Raw genomic sequence first — 24,987 nt, 5'->3', positions numbered from 1 at the left:
CGCACACACTCAAATCTGTACACATTTATTTCGAAATTGTAATGTTCAAGAAATCGTGAGAATCATCATGTAAAGTACTTTTTTAATCAAATATTGGGAGTCGCGTAGCCATAATAACTTAGATGACTCTAGTCATTGCATCGGCCATCGTGTAACATAACGTAACGTCAAATTAACCAAACCAAAACCAATGAAAGCAGAAAGACTGAAAGTGGTGACATTTACGTTGAAGTGGAATAATATAAAACAAAAGAAATATCTTTGTTGGCTTTAAGTAAACACTTGAACTATCGTTTACACTTAAAATAGCACGTAGAATAATTCAATAAAAATGAATAGTTTGCTACGTAGAAGTATTTTTCCAATTTATAACAATTCATTAAAATTAACATGCCGATCATTTGCCGAAGTTCCTGTTAAAGAAAAAATTGACGAAATAGTTAAAAAAAATAAAGTAGTAGTATTCATGAAGGGTGTACCAGAAGCGCCACGATGTGGATTCAGCAATGCCGTCGTACAGATAATGAGGATGCACGCAGTACCTTATGATAGTCACGATGTCCTATCTGACGAAAATCTCAGACAAGGTTAGTTTAAATTCAATATCTAGTTATTGTTAAATACTATTTGATATGTCAAATAAGGACGTCATGTGCGTGATAAGGCATTTGTTTGGATATTGAACTTTTCTATTTTCATCAGTCTTCTAAAATAATCTATACCAGACTGTAACTAACAAAAGATAATGCCTTAATTGCTATTCTGGTACTTACAATAGCACATTAATATAAGGTTACCTTAATCATAAAAGAAAAGCATTGTTCCATATTATCATGATCAGCAAAATGTAAAGTGCTGTGTAATAAAGACTTTGATTTTGATATTACATAAACAAGATAATGAAATACAAAATAAGGTAATAAGTTGACTTGGTTGTAATATCTCTGAGTATTTATAAATAAAATAAACAGGATTGGAAATTGTCATACTTGAGTACTGATGCTAGAACTAATACTTAAAATCTTCCTTTCTGCTATATATAGTATCAAGCAATAGTTCATAAAGTATTATGTATTCAAAAAAAAAAAAGCAGTTGAATGCTAAGTTTAATATGGACCACACTGCACAGCCAATCTCCTCTCTAGATTACATTTTACATTACATAAATGTGTTAAATGGCACAATTAACCCTTCTGTGTCTTCATTAATTTGAGCTTTGTTTGAAAAATCATACAATAGTAATTCTTGCATCATTCTCATCATACATTACTAATATTTGTTTTACTTCTTTATGCTCAATGTTTGAGCCAATCTTGAATCTAGTGAATTTGCTATTGAAAGAGAACTAATTGAATGTGTTTTGCAGCTAGAATCAACATTGCACAAGCTAAAAAACTTTGATCTTTGTTCTCAAAACAGTATGATAAAGTTTATTTGGCTCTAAACAAGTATTTGTTTCAGGTATTAAAGACTATTCAAACTGGCCAACAATTCCACAAGTTTTCATAAATGGAGAATTTGTTGGAGGTTGTGACATCATGCTACAAATGCACCAGTCCGGTGAACTTATTGAAGAACTCAAAAAGGTTGGTATAAAGAGTGCGCTACTAACTGCTGAAGAGTCTAAGAAGAAAGAAGAAAATAAGTAAAACCTTTAGGCTGATTATAGTCATGTGTAGGTTGTAATAATTTATATGTATTATATGCCATGTGGATATGTAGTGGAATTTGTTGAACCTATGGTTGATTTGACACTGTTTTATTATATATTCTTATATAATAGTATGTGGGTGTTTCTTATTTATCTATTACTAGCAAGCTGATCTGTATTTTGTTGATTTTTTCAAATATATTAATTAATAGTTATGTATTTTTTTATTGGCTTTATAAAACCCATTATATGTATTTATTTGCAAGATAAAATTAAAACAACAATTGTTTAAGAGCTCTTTATTAAAGTAGCTGTACATTCGAGTTAGTATACTTTTGGGCACATAAGTCATTCTTAATCTACCTACCACTGCTGACGTTGTCTCAAAGTAACATAAGTGGTTGATCATAACAACGCAGTCATTATTAAAAGACAAAAATATGGCAGATCATTTATTTTGAGTACTCGTTCCAATACTCTCACAAACGATAATCATATAAAAATGATAAATAAATAGATGCAGGCAAGCTATGGCAATCTATGATATAAATAATTTGTGTGACACTTCCCTGCAACATTTATAATTTAGAAAACTTAAAACAATATTGTGCCTACCATCCAAGTACAATAATTACTAATGGCAGTAAATAAAAATTGATCTTGTATAAATAATGTTTGCTTATAAATAAAAAAATATAACAAAAACATTCTCACAATGTAAATGAGTCTTATTTTGGTGTCACACATTAGTCAAGCCTAACATTAGCACCATTTTATCTTACAAATAATTTTTTTGTGACTTCCCTGAGAATTTCTTACAAAAGTTAAAAATACCTAATGCTAATGTATAAATAGAGTGTTGTAAACATATAAAATGATTCCTCTGATTTGAGCCAAAAGGTTACTATAAATTAGGAAGGAGAATATGGTATGAAAGTTAATGGCATTTTTGGTTTGAACATTGCACATAATATTTAATATAGAACTGTTTTATAAACTAAATTATATCACAAACATTGTTTGCTCTACATTGACCTCAATTTAGGGCGTTTTTTTTGATGTAGGTCAATGTAAGGGAAATAATCTTTGTGCACCATTACGTCGCCGCTGGAGGCCCGGGCCGTCGGTCGTGTTAGTACTTAGCACGGTGTTTCTCTGTTCGCTCGCCATCTAAGCTCCCTCCTTGACTGATGACGTTGATGACCATGTCCTATGATATGATTTCTGCGACCTGCGTCTGAGTAAAAATATTTTTAGTTTCTATAATATGGGTATATAACCAACACGTAAACAGGGTGGGCGTTAGGCAGCGGCCCAATGACAAACTGGAAGTTTGCCAAATACCGTTGTGTGCTGAGGGGCATACTAAAGTCGTGTCGGGTTTTTTAAAAGTTTATTTAGAAATGTTTCCATAGCTTATTCTATAAAATAATTTAAAGATTCGAAGTTCGTCGTGTTGTACCTAGAGGTCGGTTTCGCCATAGAGTGCGGTGGAGAATGCCATGTAGTCGAGAGCTCCGGCGGGCGCCCCGGGGCCGCGGAAGGGAGGCATGCGCGCCACGCAGTACTCCGCCTGGTCTGGCGGCAGCTCGCGCCGCAGCTCGTCCGCCGTGATGTAGGGCTGTGGACCGACACACGGTTAATATTGTTTTCTGAAAGGAAAAGTTCACACCTCCTGGATGAGGAATCTAAGCTATTTACTTACCTTGTCGCCAGCTAAGATCCTGAAGCTGTCGATGACTTGTTCAGCGGTGTCTGTGTCTGTGGATTCCCTGGTCATGAAGTCTAAGAAGGCGTCGAACGAGACGTAGCCTGTAAATCAAGCATTTACAATTATTGTTTTGGAGTTGAATATGTAGTTCTTGGAAAAAATCAATTTAAACAACTTCTCGGGCAGAGCATTCGATAATCTGATCTATGACTAGTTTGTATTGGAATTGATCAATTGGCCGTAAGCCAAAATCTTACCTGTGTTGTTGGGGTCGACGACAGCAAGAATGCGCTGGAAGTCTAATTCTCCTTGCCTGTCCTTTCCGATGCTGTAGCCGAGAGATACCAAGCACGACTTGTATTCTTCGGGTGCTAGGCGGCCTGGCAATCAAATAGAAAACCATAAATCTATTGTCGAATTCAAATAATTTAAATTAATATCAAAATCTTTGAGTATTAACTTTCTGACTAATTGACTACAACAGAAAATAAAAATTACCGGTGCGGTTTTTGTCGAAGTGGTTGAAAGAAGCGCGGAACTCTGTGAGCTGTTCCTGAGTGATGCCTTTTGAGTCTCTGGTGAGGATCTGGTTTTCGACTTCGTTGATAGTGCGGTTGATGGAAGTCAGAAGTTGTTCCCAGCCGACACGCAGAGTTTCCATTGTGTATTGCGAATACCTGTGATTACATTTATTTAAATTAAATTGGACATCTATTTTTTGTTGCATGAAATGAAGTTGTGTTTTGCAGTAAAAACTTGCCTGTTTTCGAAGATCATGCCCTCTTGCACAGCCTGGTGGATGCGCTCCAGCTCTTCGATATGAGGCTTGTAAGCGTAAACGCCGGCCTCGTACTCCTTGAGGCGACGTAGTTGATCTTCCAGAGAGCCCTGATAATAATAAAATTGTGTTTGTAAATGTCATGAGGTTGGAAAGAGACTAATCGAAAGATCGTCATTTTGACAAATGCTATAATTTATTATAGTGGTGTCTTTACGAGTTTCTAAAATAGGTTTAGATAGTTTAGTGGTCTTCTTATTAGCTATATTTTGATAATTTTAAAATAGGCAATTAATGTGTAGTAAATAGGTTACCTGCAGGCCCATTCCGATGGCGGTGACGGCGTCCATCTGCCTCTCGATCCAGGGCCCGACAGCGTTGGCCTTCTCGGCGAACTGGCGCCTGAGGGTCTCGTTGTTCTGTTGCTTGCGCAGCTCGGCGGCGAGGGTGCCGTCGCGTTGCGGGACCAGCTGCCTCACGTCTGACCACTTGCGGTTCAGTTCCTGAATAAGTAAATAAGTTTCTCAGTTAGAAAATGGTAATTACGGGTTTGAATGTAACACATTACGAAATTCTAAACTCAATATTTCAATCTACAATGTCAATTAAACTTACGTGAGCGGTGAGAGTAGTGTAGGGGTTCTCTAAGCCTCCGGGGATCTGGTGCTGTTTTACAATAGACTCGACCTGGTGTACCAGGTTGACTATCGCCTGAAATAATGAGATGCATAAATTCAACAAAATTGTCGTGGTTAATTTTACCTTTCAATTAAACTGACAAACTATCATTATTTGAGTATTTAGTATCAATGGGCTACCTGGTATTCCTTGTCAGCCTCTCCGAGGGTGGCCTTGAAGCGAGCGTGAGCGTCCATGAGGCCGGAGATCTCCTCGATGGTGTGCACGATGAACATGTCCACCAAGTCCTCCCGGGTGCCATCCAACCTAGTATTGGTAATACATCATACTCTTTAACATTGTTTTGTACATTAGCAACTCATTTGTTGTTTCGTAATAAATTTACCGTCTAAACGATGACTTTAGAACAAAATGTAATTTGAATGCAAATTTTTACAAGCAAATTCAGTTAATTTAAGTTTTATCAGGAATAGCAGTTCGGATAGTTTCGTGGCAGTAACGTATTGTGCCTACCAGTTGTTGAAGGGCGCGGCCCGCTTGGCGAACTCGAGATGCAGCAGGTCGATCTGCTCCAGCACGCGCTCGGCGTCGTCCAGCGCGTGGCGGCGGCGCTGCGTCAGCGCGCCCAGCCGGTCCCACTGCGAGCAGATGCGCTGGCAGCGCGCGTTCACACTCGCCACGTCGTGGTACTCGAGGGTGCTGCAAGGTACATGTTATGTTATTCACTGGACTTCGGTCTCTGTCACATTCGGTGCCAATGAAAATTGCGTCGCTAGTGAGAGCGGGAGTTTCAAAAAGATTTTTCTCTGTTTTTTTTAAATGTCTCAATGACTATCTCAAGGATAGTTTAAAACGTTTGTTTTCGTAAGAATGTTCAACGGTATCAAAAATCTAGAAAATTATAATTGACGATTTGTTTTATCATCGAGTATTGGTTTATAAAACAGTAAACTTCTTACTTAAGTTCTTGCGCAATAGCGGCGATCTGCTCAACGCGGTCTTGGTGAGCAGCGAGGTCAGACTCGAAGGCCTCGTGCTTCTTCTTCAGAGCCTTGATGTCGTTCAGCTTGCATTGACGGAAGTCTTGAGATTGCAGCATCTCTTCCTTGCCTAGAAATAAAAATTGACCACATCAGATGTTATTTTCTCGACGATTTATTCTCGTCTTGAGTATTTCAAAAAATCAGGTTCTATTCGATTCGTGAGAGAGAAATGTGTCTTATGATGCGGCAGTGATAACCTGCCGAAACGCATTTTCATATTTTAAGCCAACGAATCAAAAAGCATATTGGGAGTCGATAATGTTGCAGATCTATAGATTTTCTTTAATTCTTTGATAGTCTCACCTCGGGTCCAGTCTTCATGGATGTCGGCTTTGTGCTTGAACTTCTGGGCCAGGTAGTCCAGACGCTCAAGACGCATCATCTCGCTCAGCAGCCACTCTTCGAACGCCTTCTCGGCGATCTCTAGGCCCTTCCAAGCTCCAGCGATGTCCTTAAAAGTGATATTCATCTCTTAGAACAAATTGCATTCAGTGATATTATTTTTTTTTCTTGACGAAGCGTGTATTTAAAGTAAATCGATAAAATATCGATCGGGACAATATTAGGCGGATTTTTGGATTTTTAAGCTCCAATGATCTGAAATACTTACAGAGACCATCTTGCCTTCGGTGGGCATGTACGCGGGGCGGTTGCTCAGACGAAGCTTGGTCTGGAGGGTGTTGAAGTTAGTCTCCAGCTTGGCCTTCTGCTCTACACGTGGCGGCTTGTGCTTACGCCTGAATACAAATATTGAAAGATTATAATCCATAGATGGAAGTTAGTACTGTTTTAAATAATTGCTGGATTTGGAGTCTTCATTCTCAAGCATTCGTGGACCAAACAAACTTTTGTCCTCGTGGGGATCTAACCCTCGACACGCACAGTGGGTTCGGCGTGGTGTCCTATACGACTGCTATTCGTGCAGATTTACGACATAATTTGGTTTTACTTAGCCAATATTAATAGATTTTATTACCTGTAAGTACGGTAGTCTTCCAGTTTTTTCTGGCAACCGGCAAGAGAGTTGTCGGTTTGGCGGCTGTTCAGCCATGGCATGGTACGCCTAATCCAGTCCAGCAGCTATAAAATTTAATTACGTACCATCAATTTTATGGTATGGAAGCGTTGCTAACGTTTGACTATTATGCAGTGAATAATATACGGATTTTATGAAATAATTTGAACGTGGTATTGAAACTACATTTATATTTACTTACATCACTGGCAAGACGCTCATACTCTTCCATGAGGCGTTCGTTCTCCTGGTTGACTTTGAGAACTTTGCAAATGCGGTTCGCGGCGGTCTCAGCCTGTGGAGTGTGCATAAAATGACTTTAGATTAAGAACAAAAATATCTTATAGTGTTAGTCAAAAATATTGCGGGTCATTTGATCCTTAAAATGTTTACCTGCAGCATTTATTACTTGCAACAAATACAAAAGCTTATAAAACCAATTGAATATGATTTATCAAACTGCATTAATTAGTTGGTCCAGGTGATACAAACCTTTTGCGCGCCAGAGAAGCAATGGTAGTATGAGGACACGTATGTCATGACCGCACGCTCGTCCGGCATCGCCGTGTTCTGCAGATCTGACAAGCGGCACGCAAGCGACACGGTGTTAGTTCTCATGCGATGTCTCATGAATTAATCCCTACTTAGAATGCTTGTGACTTTTTAACCAACATTATCGACATAAAGGCTTACAACATCGTTTTAAATAAAACAGAATTCAATTTCGAAAGCATCCACATCGGAAACAAAAAAAAATATTAGAACAACCCGCATCGTCTTATTACATTTATTAATAGCAATTGAAACAGGAAAACTAATAAAGTTGAGCTAATTGTTGGTATTTAAGTGAACATCTAGATAATACAGTACATGACATGGTATTTCAAATAACTGTAAATTACTCAAGCTATTAATTAAAAACACAAGCATTCTTAGACAGCAGTATAAATTTCGTCTGATAGTTAACAACATAAAGCTTAGTATAAGATACGTGACACACATTTTTAGGATACATATTCCGTGGAGTTGGTAGTTCCAAAATAATTCTACATATTGTAGGTATTTTATTTATCCTTATTTGAATTAGAGTAATTCAATTAGGCACAAATCAATAGACAGGGTTCTCATTAGTTTTTGGACGTTTTTGGGTTTCAACGCGATCATCTGCAGCTGGAATGAGTAGCTAGGTTTTGTAGTTACTTAGTCCAACCTGGTAATACTGTTGGAACTTCGTCCGAGCTGCAAGGATTAGTTGATCAACACTGACAATAGGAGCTTCTTTACATAAAGCGAGGCACTCATCATGCTATAAGTTACACACAAAGGCCTGGCGTTAGGGGTCGGGTATCAAACGCGGAAGTTGGCGGTAACGCATGGCGGCCATTTTACATTTGTTTTGTACCTGTTGCGCGCCTTGGAAGGCGTGGTAGTAACACGACACATAGGTCATAATGGCGCGCTCGTCCGGCTTTGGTGTGTTTATTAAGTCTGCAATGTCCAGTTATAATTTAATTTTCAATCTTAAAAATGATTGGTCATCTGAAGTTACCGATTTGCATCTACAAAATCATTAATTTGAAGTCAAGGCCGAACATTTCCTTCTTTATCCTTGGAGGTCATTTGTACTAAATTGAAGCATGAAGCATTATAAGCGTGTCTTACCGTCGGGGTCCAACATGCGGGGGATATCGAGATACTTCTCGGCCACATCGAAAGCCGTGTTCAAGTTCTCTAGAGGGTTGTCCTTGGACAGTTTGCTGTAGTCGATGAGGTCTGGCCTGTGCCTGTGGATCAGGGCACAGAAAGCCAGACCGTCCTTGAATGACAGATGGAAGTTCTGGACGTTGACGTTCTTGTAGGGAGCTGTCTTGCGTTGACACCAGAGCAGCAGACCTTCCTGTTATGAGAGATGCATTTTGTGTTTAGAAATCTATCAAAGGGAGGATGTGATCTGTTTTATTCGAGTGATCAACAATATAAATGAGTTACATAGTGAGTATAATGGTAACATATAGATAACAACGAGCGCATTCAATAATTTTACCATGAGAAAAATGCATTGCAAATTACGACATTTAGAGTCACGTTACTAGCGATGACTAACTTTGATTACCTACACACGCGAATGGAGTATTTTTAAAAGACTTTAAGGTTGATTTTACCTTGGCGGTCATTTCTTCTACTGAGATGTCCTGGATGGCGAAACGCAAGATAATGGTCCAGATCATACCCAGGGTCATCTTAAGGTTGCCATCAACGATTTCTTCGGCACCAATGGACACCAATTTCACCCCTGAAATACGAAGAAAAAATGATGGTGAGATGTCGTTTCAAAACAAAACCTACGAGCTGTGGACGACCTCATTTCCAAGTATTCGCTTTGATTAGAATTATTGTGTATTAGAACTTTATATGGGAGTTCAAGTTCATAGAGAAGTCATGAGTCTTCCGTGTTATGTTATGAGTTTAATAAATAATGTTCGCGTTGTCCTATTACGCCTTATTAGGTTGTCAATAACCATGTTCTGTTTGCTTTTATAGAAAACACTGCAGTTACAAGGAACGTTTTTATTGCGTTTATAGTAAATTAGCAGCAGTTTGTCGAGATTCTGATGACTAATTTTTTGTGAAATGTGAAGAAAGATCAGTGCATTGTAGTGAGTGATAAGCGATCTTACGCTAAAACATAATTAGTGAATGTCTTGCAAATCTAAATGTTCTAAATGACTAAATGGTTTGAAGAGTTAACTTCTTACTTTGTAATCTAATTTTGTTTCTAATAGGTCGTGGCCATAAGGTACTGTTACTTTATACTGCTCTACAAATAGTTTATATTTAGAAGTAAAGGTAGAGCTCGCGTCGTGTTAGGCAATAGTTGGTACATTGTATTCGGATTAACGGCGAGAGTGTAGGAGTAATAGGGACGAGTTCTTAGCAAATCGCTTCAGAAACACTAGCTATAAAGTACCTAATAAATACACTTTATAGACCAATTCAGACGGCGGAGGATTTCCAATGTTTGTAGAGACCAATTTTCCAAATAAAGTTGTATATTTGAGAATACACATGTTTGTTTCTCATCAAAACAAATTCGGAACTCCAACGAAATAAGTATTTATTAAATGTAACTGAACTCGATCATACCAAAAGGGAGCTTAAAAGCATAATCCTTCCGCTCAGATTATATCGATTTTGACGAACAATGGATGCATGTTCTATAATTCAAAGCTTGTGTTCGAAATGAGAAGCTCAAGCCGATTTCCGATTACAGTAAAAAATATTAAATCATAGTTATATAGCATAATATGATTTCTTGTGATTCGTGTTTTCGGTTAATTAAACTTGACTTTAGATTTATTTTGGCAATTAATTAAAATTTAATGCTTTATAGTTCTATTACCTTTGGAGGCGATAAAGTCCAAAGCCTTGTTGACGTTAGCGATTTTGTGAAAACGCATTTTGCCGCGGTCAGGCTTGGGCAGGGTCTCGCCTGAGATGACCTCAAGCAACAGCATAAGTTTCAGGCCATTGCGGAAATCTTCTTCGATGTTTTCGATGCCAGTGCCAGCCTTCCTCAAGTGGCTGTTGCACCATGCTGTGAAGGTCTGGAATGAGATAGCGAAAAATAGTTTAGCTTAAAAATAATAAGATTCATGCAATGGCTAAACTTCCTAATTTCCGATATAATTGTTTAATTCTTTTTCGTATTACCTGCTTATATTAGGTTTATTTCCATTTCAATGACTCGCATCTTCGCAAGGAACTCGTTAATAAATTAGTCTACATGCTCAAAATCACGTCTACATTTTCATTTACTCGGTAACTCAATCGGAAATAGTTTTGAACGTGTACAAGTGCCGTTAATCAATACTGCAGTTGCAGCAGGCGGGGACGGGGGCCGGCCGAGGGGTCCGACCCTCGCAATGCCAAATTCACTGGCGGTTATTAGCACCCGCCATATTCTCCTCGCAATTTCGACTCAAAATTGTCGAAAACAGAATTACTGATGACTACAACAAATATTTTCTGCACAAATAACTGTGATTTAGAATAACTAATAAGTTAAATGCCTCCTTAAATGTTTAGTATTCAGGTCGCATTCTTTTTTAAAGAATATTGTAAAACATTTGTTAGAATGTCCTTTGTTTAAAAATCGACTAATCCGGTGTATTTAAACGGATGTAGATATGAGCGTACATTTTTAACTAGTTATTCAAATACCATTAGATAGCAATAACCCACATAATGGGTCACGCAGACATCACCGTTAGATTGATTATATCATTAGCCGGCTATCAAGAGGCCAGTCAGTCTAATAAAGACCCAATAATCTAATGTAACGAACGTTAAACAAGATCTGAAACAGTAATGTATATTATGTCCATGGTAATAGTATACAAACGGCGCTCCTATGCAAACTTACTAACCCGATTGGTTCCGGAGGTGGCGTCAAGGTTGGAACTGATAAATAGAATTCAATACATTCAACAGATTGCGTGATCATGTGGCGAACTAAACCTGAAGTTGACAATTAGTTCAAAGAATAGCCACATTTCAATAGAACTTCTGACGTCATCATTATTCTTCGCAAGTTGGTTAAACAATTTAATTAGAAGGTACTTCATGCAGTTACCTCCTAATTATCTATTTTTCTTGGAATTAGAAAATCAAACTATCACCGTAGATTGCATAGATACTCGACTGATTGAAGCCGATCGTGTAGATATCTTTTCTATTGTTAACCAGTTCACAGACGAGGTAGGTATAAACAAAGGCATGTGAGACATGAGCAAAAAATTCTACCTGCAAGCATATTTGAATTCAAAGGTTCGCGTCACGGCAATTTGATTCTTTTGTCAACAATGTTAAAAAGTATATTCCTTTGGAAAAGGTGTGACATAGAATTATCGAACAGCTATATCCATAGATAAAATGCGAGGTTAGCGAAGATGCCATCATTGCGGAACATTAAAAGTGACCGAACTGCATTCTGAAATCGTAATGTATGAATCATCTTTGGAACTCGTGTCTTGGCACAGGACAGAAAATAATAATAATCTACCTTCCATTACCACATGACCTACAATATGCAGGTGAAGGTATAAGTTGTCTAGCTACCATATGTCGTATATCAACATCGCAGTCAACAGGCAGCGAATGGGAGCGCACGTCGTAAACAAATTTCGTTTATTATGGTTTATGTGATATTTCGTAAAAAGAAAGTTTTGAGATATTGATAGCGTGGATGATTTATCGGGGAAATTTTTCAACGTCGTTGCATATTCCCAAAACGTTGGTTAATGGAGATAGCCATTAAAATTCATTATGAAGATTCTCTTTCTTGTTAATATTTCGTAAAAATACTTGAATTAGTACTCCCGTATCGCTACCTTCAAACTTTAAGTCAAGACTGTCTTGTTTATTTAGGCCACCAGTGACTTTGTTCTACATTCGTTGAAATATTAAAGAATTCAAACTCTAAGACAGGGTCGCACTGGGTGGAATTTTAAATATGATTTAGTAACAATGTTGTCACATAAATACGGGACGCGACCTCGAGTAAACGGGAATACCAACGTCCCTGAGACAAAACACACATCGTGACCCAGAATATGAAAATAATCCGGCGTCACCTTGCGACTGCCACCACGGCCAGCGTCGATCTAAAATAAGGCACGCAGGTGTAGACAGCAGACTATTTGAGATGTGTAGAATGTGAACTAGAGTGAAGATGCGGCCTCATTGAAGCGTTTAAATAATATTGTCAACATGCTAATGGGTGAGGCATGAAAACTTTTTTGTCAGTTGGACGAAAATCAGAAGGTAACTGTTCTAAAAGATTAGCAACGAAAAACAAATTACTTTGTTTCGTCTAAATGGGCATTTTTTAAAGACACAGGCTTCTCAAGTAAATTAATCGTTGTCCGTAAGGATTGAGCAGCCACATCAGATTTTTAAAATCTGATCTCACAATTATTTAGCAGCAATTTAGCTTATTTTGCAGCACGAATGCCAGATTTAGCAGCAAAATATATCGGTAGTAATTTGAGTACAAAAGTGGTGGCTAATCTATCTAAACGTCTGAATGTTTAGGAAAATTTTGTATCCTTTAGCAGCAATTTTGCATTGCAGATTTAGGTTGAATGTTTAAGTATCCTTTTTAAGCACACGACTAGGTAATAACAGTTGCTGCGGCTAAGTTATTGGAAACTCGTTCTATATTGCACCTATTTCTTTACGTATCTACACCAATACTAAAAGCGGAGTAATCAGAAATTACAAATGACATTGAAAAGGAATACATGAATAAACTGATATGCTTGTAACGAAAGGAAGTTATTGAGCTCATTGAAACGCTTCAAACAATAGCTTTGTTGACACCGGTTGGTCTCTAAGGTCGTTTAAATGATAGTCTAATTTCGTTAATTAAGAAATACAAGTGTTGTCGAACAAGCCTTGGAACAAATATTTACGCAAACAGCTCTACAAAGGTTCTGCCAAGAAATTTTAAACCTGTACGAATGTTACGTTGATGAGGTAGGATAAACGCAGCTGTATCCAGTTATTACGGCTATTTCTAGAGCCCGCAAGCCAATAACTTTTTGTTGAGAGCGTGCTTATGACACTCATGGTAACATTACATGCCCTCTATTTGTCTTTAGTAAATAACAAATCCGTCAGCTGGTTATGATTTATGCATATTTCGTATGTTGTGCCAAACGGCATTTATATGAGCAATTAGGTGCCAGGTAAAGTATATTTGGCATGATTTAGTATTTGTATGGCCGGAATGTTCATTCATCATTCGGTGGCCGCCTCATTTCCCGCCCAAACAGTTATCAAGTAGAGTTTTTGGATTCCGGATCTCAAGTCCAGGGTTGCGAGTTCTGAGGCCTGACATTTCAATCTTTGTATTTCCTGACATTACCAATAAATATAACAAAAGTTGGGGCGTTTAAGTTTTTAACCATTCCAATAACACAGTTATGTAATCAAAAACATCAATATGAAAGTGAATATTAAATGCTATTCGTATGGTTTGGAAAGGCGCCGATGTTTCTGGTTATAGACAATTACTATGAATATTCAATTAACAAAAATGAAGATCAAGGAAATCGCATCTCGTTCGTTGAATATTTAAAAGAGAAACGACACGAATACATTATGTTTATTTTAAGATTTGAGGAATTTTACATTTTTCTGTTCTTTTTTATATTGAACTAGCTGTTGCCCGCGACTTCGTCTGCGTGGTTAGAAGATATAAGTTATGACTTTTTCTTCGCTCCTATTGGTCGCAGCGTGATGATATACATATAGCCTAAAACCTCCCTCGATTAATGGTATATTCAACATAAAATTTTTTTTTCAATTTGAACCAGTAGTTTCTGAGATTAGCGCTTTCAAACAAACAATCAAACAAACAATTAGTATATACATAGTACATACATAGTATATACATAGTAATTAGTATATATATAGTACAATTAGTATATAGATGCCAACGATATCTTCGCTACGTTTCATCGATTTTTAATTTCTCGCGCGGAGATTTTAATATTACGATAACTCATTACCTATTAACATTTTTGGCGTAGTGTAAAAGGCAATTTTGTTCTACATTACATGCATAATATATCTAACTTATTTATTTGGATAAGGATTAATACTGTATTGTTAAAAAGAGGTTCGTAAATAACCCATAATTTTACTGTATTAAGAAAACACATAAAAATGGTTATTGTGGGTTATCCTTGGAAGATAGACATATACCACCGCGGACTTTTTTGTAGATCTATTAAAGAGGTACACATTGTTTTGTTGTAACTCAAAAGGTTTTGGCAGCGTTCTCGATGAAAGCTCTCGAATGGCTTAATTTTTTCCGACACGTTTAACTAATATCGCTGTAATATCGTCAGTTTACACAAAACCTAAACTTATTATACACTAAAACCTTCCTCAAGAATTGCTCTATCTATCGTTGAAAACCGCATAAAAATCCGTTCAGTACTTTTCTAGTTTATCGCGAACAGACAGACAGACAGACGCGGCGGGGGACTTTGTTTTATAATATGTAAGGATCTTATTATTCAGCTATTAGGTATCAAAAGCTTCAGGTTTAAAAACAATATGATTTTGTTTATTGCCCCATAAAATACTTACTTTTTATTCATCATATTATGTATGTACAGTATTTTATAAGTAAGTCACAGGAAATATTTTTAAACGAAAACAAAATTATTCACAGTTGAAGATATTTGAGACGATCTCATAAGGTTGTCAAAATAACGATTATTAAAATAACTCTATAGTTCCCATTAACGCCTTGGATCGTTAATATCGTTTCATATCGAGCTTAATTTTTCAAATGTTTTTGTTATTTTAATTTAATTCCCAACTTCTTTAGAATTCGATATTTAAAAAAAAACTTACTACGTATACCCATAACCAGGCAGCTATGCTGTTCAACTTTATTGAAATTACTTAAAAATAATCCAGAAAGCTTTCGAATTCACTTCCACTTACAGTAATGTGTTACAGACTATAGATAGCGTTACTAAGTTGGCAGTAAAGCATGTGCAAGCAGACTTTCACTGTGTATATCATAAATGCAGTTCAAGGTGCAACAGTCGTGCAGCTTTACCGCAATACAAAGATGGCGAACGGTAAGAGGTTATGATCGTGTCAAATGGTATTAAGGTCTCGCGAAGTCGCGATCTACTCTCGATGGATGAACATATTTTTATAGAAGGATACCAGGTTTTAGGGATGATTACAAAAACTTGATTACTTTTTTATTTGTTTGTTATTCATCAACTAGGTACTTTTTTGTTTATAAAATACAAAAAAATATTGTATACGTAAGTAGAAATATTAATCTTTTTTTTATCCCGACCTTAGTCTTTCTTTTGTTATTCAAGTTTAAAAATTGTGACCTAGTTGTGCTGTGAAATTGTCAATCCTGTGAAGCTTTTGTTATAACCACAGATAAGAAACGAAAGTATTGGCTTTGACACTTTTCGAGGATAAAATAGCTTAGTTGTCAGGTAAGTATAAAAATAAACTATTTATTCAAAAAGTGTTTGATTTAAGTTATAATAATCGTGTTTTACTTTTATCTTGTGTGTGTTTTGTAAAGGACTTTATTTCACTAAAAAATTTAAAAGCAATAATTGAAATAATTATGTATGCGTAACGTCTCATTTTTTATTTGACTTTATTACAAAACCTTCATTTGGTTCCGCTACTGGACAAAAGGAAAAAAACTTCATATCAATTTGTTTCATAGACCTTTAACATTCATAAATAATTATTTAGTGAAACTATATAAATGTGCCAATATTTAGTTTGAAAGTGAACGCAGGCGCCAACGTGTAGCAGAGAAAGTGTTAGAATTTTATGTTATGCACATAAATCATTGGTTAGTTTGTGTGAACTTTTAGTTTCTGGAATTTATAAATCGAAATTGATGGAAAAAAATCGGTGGCGACAAGGAAACCCCTCTTTATTTTTGACGGATTATGATAAGATACTCTTATCGATTACCTACAACATTCTATTCAAATCATTATTGAGCAACTATAATTCAATTGACGCGAACAAACAAAAACTATTATGAAGTTTTATACAAGAGATTGTGACAAGACAATCGGTGATTATTTTGATTGATGATGTGTATAAGTGGGCGATGATGATCGATCCTAACGGTGTGTTGATATGATTAGCACAAATTACTCATTCGATTGCCCCCTGCGGTAATGAGTCAGGCCTTAAGATTTGCGGTAGCGGGAAATGACACGCACTATTCATTTTATCTTCCGAACCTGCCATTAACATGTCGACAGCTATCGAATGAAGTAGGTAGCTTTAGGTATGTTCTATTAATTATCAATAACGGAGCCTTTTCTACATGCTCACAGATAAGTTACTATTTATACCTGATTATAATATAATCAATATTTATTGATTGTCTGGTTAGAGGAAAAGTGTCGTGTTACGTCAGCGTGGGTGCAATGCTGTTGGCCCAAAATCCTCAATATTATACAGTGTATTGACAGGTCAGGTCAGATAAATTATGATATCTTCTACTTCTACTTATATAAATAAATCAAACAAAAAAAAAGTGATACTTGGAGGAAGTGCACGTAAGCAAGGTAGCATAGGATAGGAGCTTTCATGTATTCTATGATTTCTAAAATACATATAGCAATGACCATAAATCATTAAAATTTGCAGTAAACATGGACGTGATGTCCTTTCTCGTGTATAACGTCTCGTGTAACCTAGCTAATTAGTATTACTTGAAAGTGTTGGAACGGAAACGACGCCGAATAACCCTTTGTTGAAAAAGGGTTGGGACTTATGAGGGAGGAATATTTATTGCTATAATGTCTTTTCTCGGAAGACTAACAACTGTTCTCGGTGTCAATTTACAAACTCAATGTTATTGTTTGCTATAATTGTAGGTAGGTTCAAATCAAATTGTTTAATTTAATTGAACTAAATAATGTTGATGAAACAAGTTTTCTACCGACCCACAATCCAGACCATCTACAATTTCAAAGTAACTATTTGATTAACGTAAAACAAGCCTTTGAAAATGAAATGTAAACAGCTGACGGTCGGGCTGGGTAAATTATTATTTGTTCGAATTGAAGTATGATTATGGCGCCGTGTTAATTAGGTAAGCATTCTACAGCTTGTGCGGGTACCGACTTGCTGAATACTAATAGACACGACACACCTGTGAAGGTGGTTCGGTCGGGCCCCGTGCCAACCCGCCCACCTTAATTTCGATAAACAATAACGCCCGTTAGACGGCATACATTTAATTTTATGTTCTGTAAACACAGACTCGCTGTGTTGCTAGACCTAAGTATAAACATGTCTGTGAGTTTTTTAATCACGTTCGTATCTACGTGATAGCAGAGATAGATCAACGACCCAAGACATTAGCAAATAAAAAATAATTTGAAGGTCGGACGAGTTGACAGTTTGCGCTCCTCCGACTAGAATTTCTAGCTAGCACTCACTTATTTATAATGTGTCAATGTGTTTATCGTAGTTCAGTATAGTACCTGTAAAAAAGAAATGACTATTAGTAAAGAGAAAAGTAAGAAAAAGTTTTGAATACAGGATTCGGAAAATATGTAACTATTTTGTATCTTTATCGCTCAAAAACAATAAACGTGCAAACAATAAAATCACTTTAATAAAATTTAATGGTTCACACAAACAAATAAATCAAACGCATTTATAAGTACTTCAGGCTACAGCCGTGGAATTCGGGAAAGGTTACCACGAACGAAAATAATATTGTGTTAAAAAAATATAACACATGACTTAAGTAAATCTTTAACGTAATATGTGCCATGGGAACAGACGTTAGATAGTATATTAGATAGGCAACATTCAGCGTAGGCGTACGAATCCGGTGCCCAGAATATTTCATACCGGAGGCTATTCGTTAAAGAGAACAGTTTCAGTCGATGGGTAATGTTAAAACAGCGGCAACAATATTGACATAAGTTTTCTTTACATTTTTACATTACTAGAATAATCTGTGGCTTAGAGCGATATTTTATGCTTCTGCTACTTAGGTATGTAATATTCCGACTTCATTGTATTAATATATATGAGGTAAATACCTCATATTATATTAATAAGATATTACTGTTTTTATAAATTGGATGTAAGTAGGTAATCAAATCTGATTGGTCTCAAGGTTCAGTTCAATTAATTGAAAATAACGAATTTAAACTGACGGCAATATGTGTCAGATTGCTCAACCGGAATGACCAAAAGTTTTGAATGTGTAAACATACAAAGCGTATCGTGAATCATCTATTGACTCTTGACTGCGAGATGTTAACAAAATAAATTGCACAAGCAGATTCTCGGACAATCGTTTGGGTGCAGTTACAGTTAACTCATAAATAACTGATTATAACGTAACCCGAGCTCACGAAACAGTACTGTACCTTACAATGCTTCTTAAAAATACTTCTGCCATAAACCCACTTACTCATGCTCCATGGATTTTGCTATAAATAAAGATCGAGTAAAATATGTTTCGCAACCTTACGGGCCCGAATACTTCCTTGTGTAAATAATGATGTAAGAGCAGCGTCAGTAGAATCGTAAATTAGGGATTTTTCGGTAACGCTCAGTTTTAGACTTACACTACAAGGCGTATATTTAGCCATAAGTGCTTAAATCAGTGCATATTTAAATGTATATTCGGAACATAGCTACAAATCCAAATGCAAAAGGAAAATCGAATTACCAAAATCGAAGATTTGGTCTAAATTGGAAAATACTTTGCATCCAAAATTATCACTACAGAAAGGCCAAAAACATTATTACCATATTCCACATCTAAGTCGTGTTTTGAACACATTTTTTTTGTAAAGCTTAAAAGGCTAGAATGATACTTCCATGTGTTCTCCTTTGTGAAGACCAGTTGGATTGGAGTAGAGTTTATGGAAGTATTAAACAGTTATCTGGATCATGCTAGCGATACATCATCGTTCGAACACTGAAATATCCACCATCCGACCTAGTTGCTGCAACGCTGTGAACTTTTAGTTAAATTTAGATCGCCGGAGTGACAACCGTTTCTTCCGCAATTCTTTTTTCTTCACCGACTCAAAGGAAAAGTCGTTTGCTAAAATGGGAACCAGGGAACTAATGTATTAAATGAAGAAACCGTTTTCTCACTGATGAGAAGAAGAAAAATATATACATACCAAAATATATGAACTAGTCTCAAAAAGAACGACTTTAGATTTTAATTAGTGCAAAAAGCATCTAAATTTTTATATTCTCCAAATCATCCGGTTTGTGTTAGGACTTTTAAATGAAAGCTTTCTTTTCTGTAAATGAGATACAGTTCATGATCCTCCAGTGAAAAGTAACATTTACATTTGCTTCCATCTTTTTTGCAGCAACAGTTACCGGTGTAAAATTACTATTGTGTTTGCGGTTTTATGCCGAGTTGACTCGTGTGAATATGTGGAAAGCTAGCACCGCTCATATTTCATTAAAACAGCTCGTTTCACTTTTGCCTCTCTAAATTGTTGATCTTCCAAAGCTACTCTAATAACTACAGTATGCTTTTACGTAGATATACCTACTAGATGACCTTCAAATGCCTGTTTGCCGTTCGTCTGAAAGTGATACGAACAGAATCAGTGTGATTAAGAAGTAATAAACTACATTCTTTAGTAAATTGGCAACGGATGCTTAAATCACGTTGTATAATGACTGTCTTCTGAATGTGTTAATAGTGTTTATGCGAATGAATATTGTATGTTTTACACTCATTTGCTATCAAAGATTTTTTGTATCACCGGGCGAGTAAACCAAGAGACAGGACAATGGCGCGTTCCGCACGAAGGACAACAATGACAAGCCGATATCAATGCGTGTTCCGGTTTCATTTCTCAGCGGTCTCACGTTTACCTATTCAATATAAGTAATGTAAGAAGAAATATACTCATTAGCACTGCTTACCTAATGAAACGCCGAGATTAGAGCCAGTTAGCCAATGCGATGCTAACATGCTGATTGTGCGATCTTTAGTTGTTTTTTCTGTCGCCTTGAACAATTACATCACGTAAGTAGGTTTTGCTGTAAGCTTATTAGCAATTGCGGCCTAGTACTAGAAGTAACAGTAACATTTAAAGGTCACTTCTCCGTAGCTACGTTCCGTATGATTCCATTTTAATAGGCACTAGATATTTATCCATTGTTTTGATGCCGTCGACCCTCGGGCTATGTTAAATGAGCACGTTTTGAACCCATTGTTAAATTTTCTTCATCATTCGTTCATTTCGGTCGTCATAGCTACTGAGTCTGGCCGCAGCGCAGACTGACTATATCGATCTTACTCCGACAGTTTCTAAGGCAACGCTCTGTGCCAGATAACATTTCTACAGGGACCTTAAGGTACTTGTACAATTACATTTAGCGTTCACTGGGTAATATATTCTATTGCCTATTGTTTCAAATGAAGGAAACATCAAAAAGGTATTAAAATAGGTGTCTGTATTTGGTTGGGTTGCGGTCTACACCACCTTTAGTAGACAATGTGTTATTTTGAATAAGCGAAACAAAAGAGAGCGGTCAGCTATTCACACCGCGACAACAATGAGGCAGGCTTGTTATGACGCTGGCACGCTTCGTCATTCACTGTAATGTTAGAACCTAATTTGTAATGAATTTAATTCTTGCATAAGCTTAAAATAAAGTCGCTTGGCCTGAAGAGAAGGCAAAAAACTGACATATCAAACCCGATATCAAAACCATATTTAAGTTTTGTGGTGTAGAAGTTAAACGTGTTTTATTTTAGACCCCTTTTCAGTTTGAAAAACTTCACAGATTATGTGTTTTATCTTCAAGAATTAAACAGTGAAAATAGCTCGCTATTGTGATTCCAACATATATGAAAAATATACATCATTACAATGATCATTTTTTATCCAATCATAGTATATATTCAACGTATCTCAATAATTATTTGGAATCTAGTTTACCAAACAACTACTTACAAATATGACCAAAATTAAACAACAAGTTTTAGTATTCAGCACATGTAATAACTTTATACTACTGCTACTAATTGAACCGTTAACATTTAGACATAAACATTCTCGCTACGGATATCATTGTGTGTGTATTGCAAAGTAACTATTGTTTCGAATGCAACTAGTACATTTTATGAGGCTTTTTGGGCAGGTTAGGCTCGACTACGCGAATAAGGCCTACATTGTTCGCAATATGAATAAATCTACAGTAAGAAACTGCATTGTTCATTCGCATATGCACGACTTACACAGTAAGGCTTGCGACTGATATTGGTCTCCAGAAAAAAAAACAACAGCATTTTTTACTTTTCTTCCAACAGAACATCGAAGATTAAATGAATGTTCATTTGCCAAATAATTTACTCATCTACTCGTTCAAGTAAAGAAATGTGGATGACCTTTTCAAAATATCCCATATTCTATAAAGAATTTCGAGCTTCAGTAAGCAAATCTATTATCGAATTTCATTAACCATGCCAAACATTTTTTTGTTTTTATAGTCATTCCGTCCGCCTCTCTTGATTTCAATGACATTGTTTTTACTTGTTTTGCGATAATCGGTGAGACCTCATTAAATAAAATTAGACAAACAATTCCACCCACTTGTTCTAAATTGGACTTTTTGGCACTGGCCACTACATTCATTTGTGATCTATTGTTATGCATGGGCTTGTCACAAAGTAAACAAAGTGCAGATTATGTCATTGTGTGAAGATGTATGGAGCTTTTTATAAACTAGTTGTGGGCATTGTAACCCCACTCGTTTACCTTCCAGCGTTCAAACTTCTTTTGTTGTTTGTCTTTTGGATATTATGTGTAGTACAGCAAAAACACAATCGGTTGAAGATTGCGATCGTAGACTAATTATGAACGATTGTTTTGTAATTATGATTGTAAAATGCTACTGCCTATCAATCAAACCATCATCATTCCTAGCCTTGTATTACATTGCTTCGATTCTGCTTCTAAAAGTCAATAGATTGTAAATTGACATGTAAATTTGTTATATTTATACTGCACTATAATTACTTCAAATTTTCCGTAAATAGACTTAGATACGATAATTAATATATATTACGTCAAAAGTAGGGATTCCATGATAATTAAATACCAACGGTATGCGCGATAACGGCATTGAAATGTGCTCATTGTTATTATTATTGGAGATAAAAGATATGACATGGATAGATAATCACGGCTTATCACACGCTGCACTTTAAAAAGGCGAACGTAGCTAAATAAAGAAGGAACATTACCAATTGGTAGCGAATGAATAACTTTATAGAGGAAGGGACTTGGTGATCCAGACATCCTGTGAGCAAGCCGTGTAGCTCTAATAAAAACAAATTCGCTACACACGAGCCATATATGTAACACAATGTGCCGAGTGTAAGAAGTGATCTATTAGTACTAGTTTTGGTGTGGAAATCTGAGAGTGCCCTGTTTTAGAACGACTTGCATGTTTCTCAGAACAGTTTGCGCGATTGCTGAAGTTTATAAAAAGTTTGATTACGTTACATGTGTGTAGGAATCCGAAGCAGAAAGCGGAATCTTTATAGCCAACGTGATGATTTGTGTTAATGCGAACGCAGCCACGGAGCTATTCCTAAATTAAATTAATTCGCTTTAATTGGTGAATACTTTAGTTAGGAACCATATTCGGATCGATAATTATAGCATTAGGGGCTTGGCTCTAATATTAAACTAACACTGAACTATCGTCACTAGCATTTGTCATGTAATTATTTATGGGAAATGATACGTCGCGTCGCCATAATTAATAATGTGACAAATTACATCACTGTGACTGACGTAGCCACGGGGTAATTTGTGACTTTGTGTGCAATGTATATTTGGCTTACAGTCGTGTTGATGCGATGTGGTAGCGGAAACGTCCTACGCATAGGTATCTGTTTATTAACACTGTTTGGAATCTGACACTGGACGCGTGAATGCGTCCACATTGATTGCACTGACGAACAGTTGAAATCTCGATGTGAACGCATTTTGTATTAGTCACTTTGTGTTTCGCTTGATTACGTAGCTTGATTACGAACATTGCGGACGAAATGTTATGTCTGCATCTAAAATTGTTAGGATGAGGCATCAACATTTTTGTAACAGCTGTTGTATTGATTGTGGATCCATTCAGGTGTTTATTGCTTGGCTCTGTACCCTCGGCGTTGTATTGTGAACGAGAAGGGTCCGAATGAATAACATCCAAGAGCAGTCCCCTCGCTAACTCGCTATGACGGCTGCTGGATTTATCTAAGTAGATAATCGTTTGAGATAGCCGGCTATAACAACACGTGGTTGCGTGTTTGTGATAAAGGAACAGTAACTTAATATTAAATAACGCGTACAGAATTTGATACTTTACGGCAATGAATTATGTAGCTTTGCAAAAGAAACGGATTTTTTTATTAAAATGCAAATATGTGACATATGAGACTCGTCAGCAATATAAGTATGCAGTATACATTAAAATCATTTTGCTTTTGGCGTGTCGGAAATATATTAAGCATAGTATAATAATTCTAATTATAATAATAGAAGCAAGTGAGTGTAAGCATTTCGCGTAGGCGATTGGACGGAGTCAAAAATAGATGATGTTGGCATCGGCTGGTTTGCACTCTGTCCGAGTAGTCGTACCATTCTGTCAGTCAATCTCGTTTGAAAAGTCTGGCTTTTTGCAAAAATAACACATGACTTAGACGTAAGGGTAACAGCTTCACTAATGAATTTTAAATACATATGGATGATTCATATATGTATGAGTACGGCTGATATTTAATTGTTTGGTGATTTGTTGATTTTTTCATTTTATTTCAAACTTCTTTTCAAAACTCTTTTCTAAAAAACTGTAGATTAATTAAGTTGCAAAATAATTCATTTCTATTTTGTTGAATTTTGATTTTTGACGTATCACTATTGTCAGTCTTGTTTATTCACACCTCATGTTATGATACTCTCTGAGCAATATAGTTTTAAAGCGATACAACAAATAAAAAAAGAAGATTGAAGTATAAAGAGAACTAAATCAAGTTAAGGTTTTATCGTAGTTGAATGTAACAACAACGTTGTGTAACGATAGGACAAGGTTGACAGTGGTCGCGCGGGCGCAGTTTGGAACGCACCTGGGTGCAGTAAGTGGGCGGACACAGCGACGCCTACTTATCTACTCTCCACGTTTTGAAACACACGAAGCCAGAGGAATAATGAGACACGACTCGATAACGAACCGAGATGGACTCGACCCATCCACGACTATCATACAACACCTCCATCATGCGAGTGACTTGGACTCATGAAGACGTTTGTGTTTTATCAAAAATCGACTAAATAGCGTTTAGTTTACATGCACCAGTCTGCAGACATTCATATCGATTTGTAAACAGCAATAACAAACGACATCGACTTGAACACAAATCTAGCCCAACCTTGTTTATTTAATGAGTATCAGGTTGAGTAACTGTGAATTTACTAGGCAATAATTGTTGAATTCATTTCGCATTTAGAATAATATAAAGTCAGGTTGACATTTCCAGAATAACTTTGCAACTAG

General features: G+C 36.4%; 2 protein-coding genes across 4 annotated transcripts in view; one reads left to right on the top strand and one right to left on the bottom strand.

Annotated features, from left to right (window-relative positions):
- Positions 1 to 166: 166 nt before the first annotated feature.
- On the top strand, positions 167 to 1,864 carry LOC113495701 (uncharacterized monothiol glutaredoxin ycf64-like). Its single transcript, XM_026874588.1, has 2 exons — positions 167 to 587; positions 1,462 to 1,864. The coding sequence occupies exons 1-2, from the start codon at positions 332 to 334 to the stop codon at positions 1,647 to 1,649; spliced, it is 444 nt and encodes a 147-aa protein (XP_026730389.1). The 5' UTR covers positions 167 to 331; the 3' UTR covers positions 1,650 to 1,864.
- A 71-nt stretch (positions 1,865 to 1,935) lies between these two features.
- The window catches only part of LOC113495698 (alpha-actinin, sarcomeric), a 27,565-nt gene continuing 4,513 nt past the window's right edge, over positions 1,936 to 24,987 (bottom strand). Inside the window, exons 2-21 of one of the 3 annotated variants that reach the window (XM_026874584.1) lie at positions 10,238 to 10,442; positions 9,000 to 9,130; positions 8,500 to 8,734; positions 8,227 to 8,325; positions 7,330 to 7,415; positions 7,040 to 7,132; positions 6,799 to 6,902; positions 6,433 to 6,559; positions 6,126 to 6,273; positions 5,739 to 5,889; positions 5,293 to 5,478; positions 4,959 to 5,085; positions 4,756 to 4,851; positions 4,455 to 4,643; positions 4,123 to 4,250; positions 3,861 to 4,039; positions 3,620 to 3,742; positions 3,357 to 3,463; positions 3,114 to 3,272; positions 1,936 to 2,888 (exon numbers count right to left, since the gene is read on the bottom strand). In XM_026874584.1, the coding sequence (XP_026730385.1) occupies positions 3,114 to 3,272; positions 3,357 to 3,463; positions 3,620 to 3,742; positions 3,861 to 4,039; positions 4,123 to 4,250; positions 4,455 to 4,643; positions 4,756 to 4,851; positions 4,959 to 5,085; positions 5,293 to 5,478; positions 5,739 to 5,889; positions 6,126 to 6,273; positions 6,433 to 6,559; positions 6,799 to 6,902; positions 7,040 to 7,132; positions 7,330 to 7,415; positions 8,227 to 8,325; positions 8,500 to 8,734; positions 9,000 to 9,130; positions 10,238 to 10,442 (2,673 nt within the window). In that variant the 3' untranslated portion in view covers positions 1,936 to 2,888. The remainder of the gene's footprint in view (positions 2,889 to 3,113; positions 3,273 to 3,356; positions 3,464 to 3,619; positions 3,743 to 3,860; positions 4,040 to 4,122; positions 4,251 to 4,454; positions 4,644 to 4,755; positions 4,852 to 4,958; positions 5,086 to 5,292; positions 5,479 to 5,738; positions 5,890 to 6,125; positions 6,274 to 6,432; positions 6,560 to 6,798; positions 6,903 to 7,039; positions 7,133 to 7,329; positions 7,416 to 8,226; positions 8,326 to 8,499; positions 8,735 to 8,999; positions 9,131 to 10,237; positions 10,443 to 24,987) is intronic. The other 2 variants (XM_026874583.1, XM_026874582.1) reach the window with 2 other exon arrangements.

This window comes from Trichoplusia ni, chromosome 7, assembly GCF_003590095.1.
Source record: "Trichoplusia ni isolate ovarian cell line Hi5 chromosome 7, tn1, whole genome shotgun sequence".
NCBI lineage: Eukaryota > Metazoa > Arthropoda > Insecta > Lepidoptera > Noctuidae > Trichoplusia > Trichoplusia ni.
This window is presented reverse-complemented; position numbering and strand designations above follow the sequence as displayed.

Coding starts and splice junctions, on each gene's coding strand:
- LOC113495701 (XM_026874588.1), top strand. CDS start 332: ATGAATAGTTTGCTACGTAGAAGTATTTTTCCAATTTATAACAATTCA. Junction 588..1,461: donor TGACGAAAATCTCAGACAAG/GTTAGTTTAAAT, acceptor TATTTGTTTCAG/GTATTAAAGACTATTCAAAC.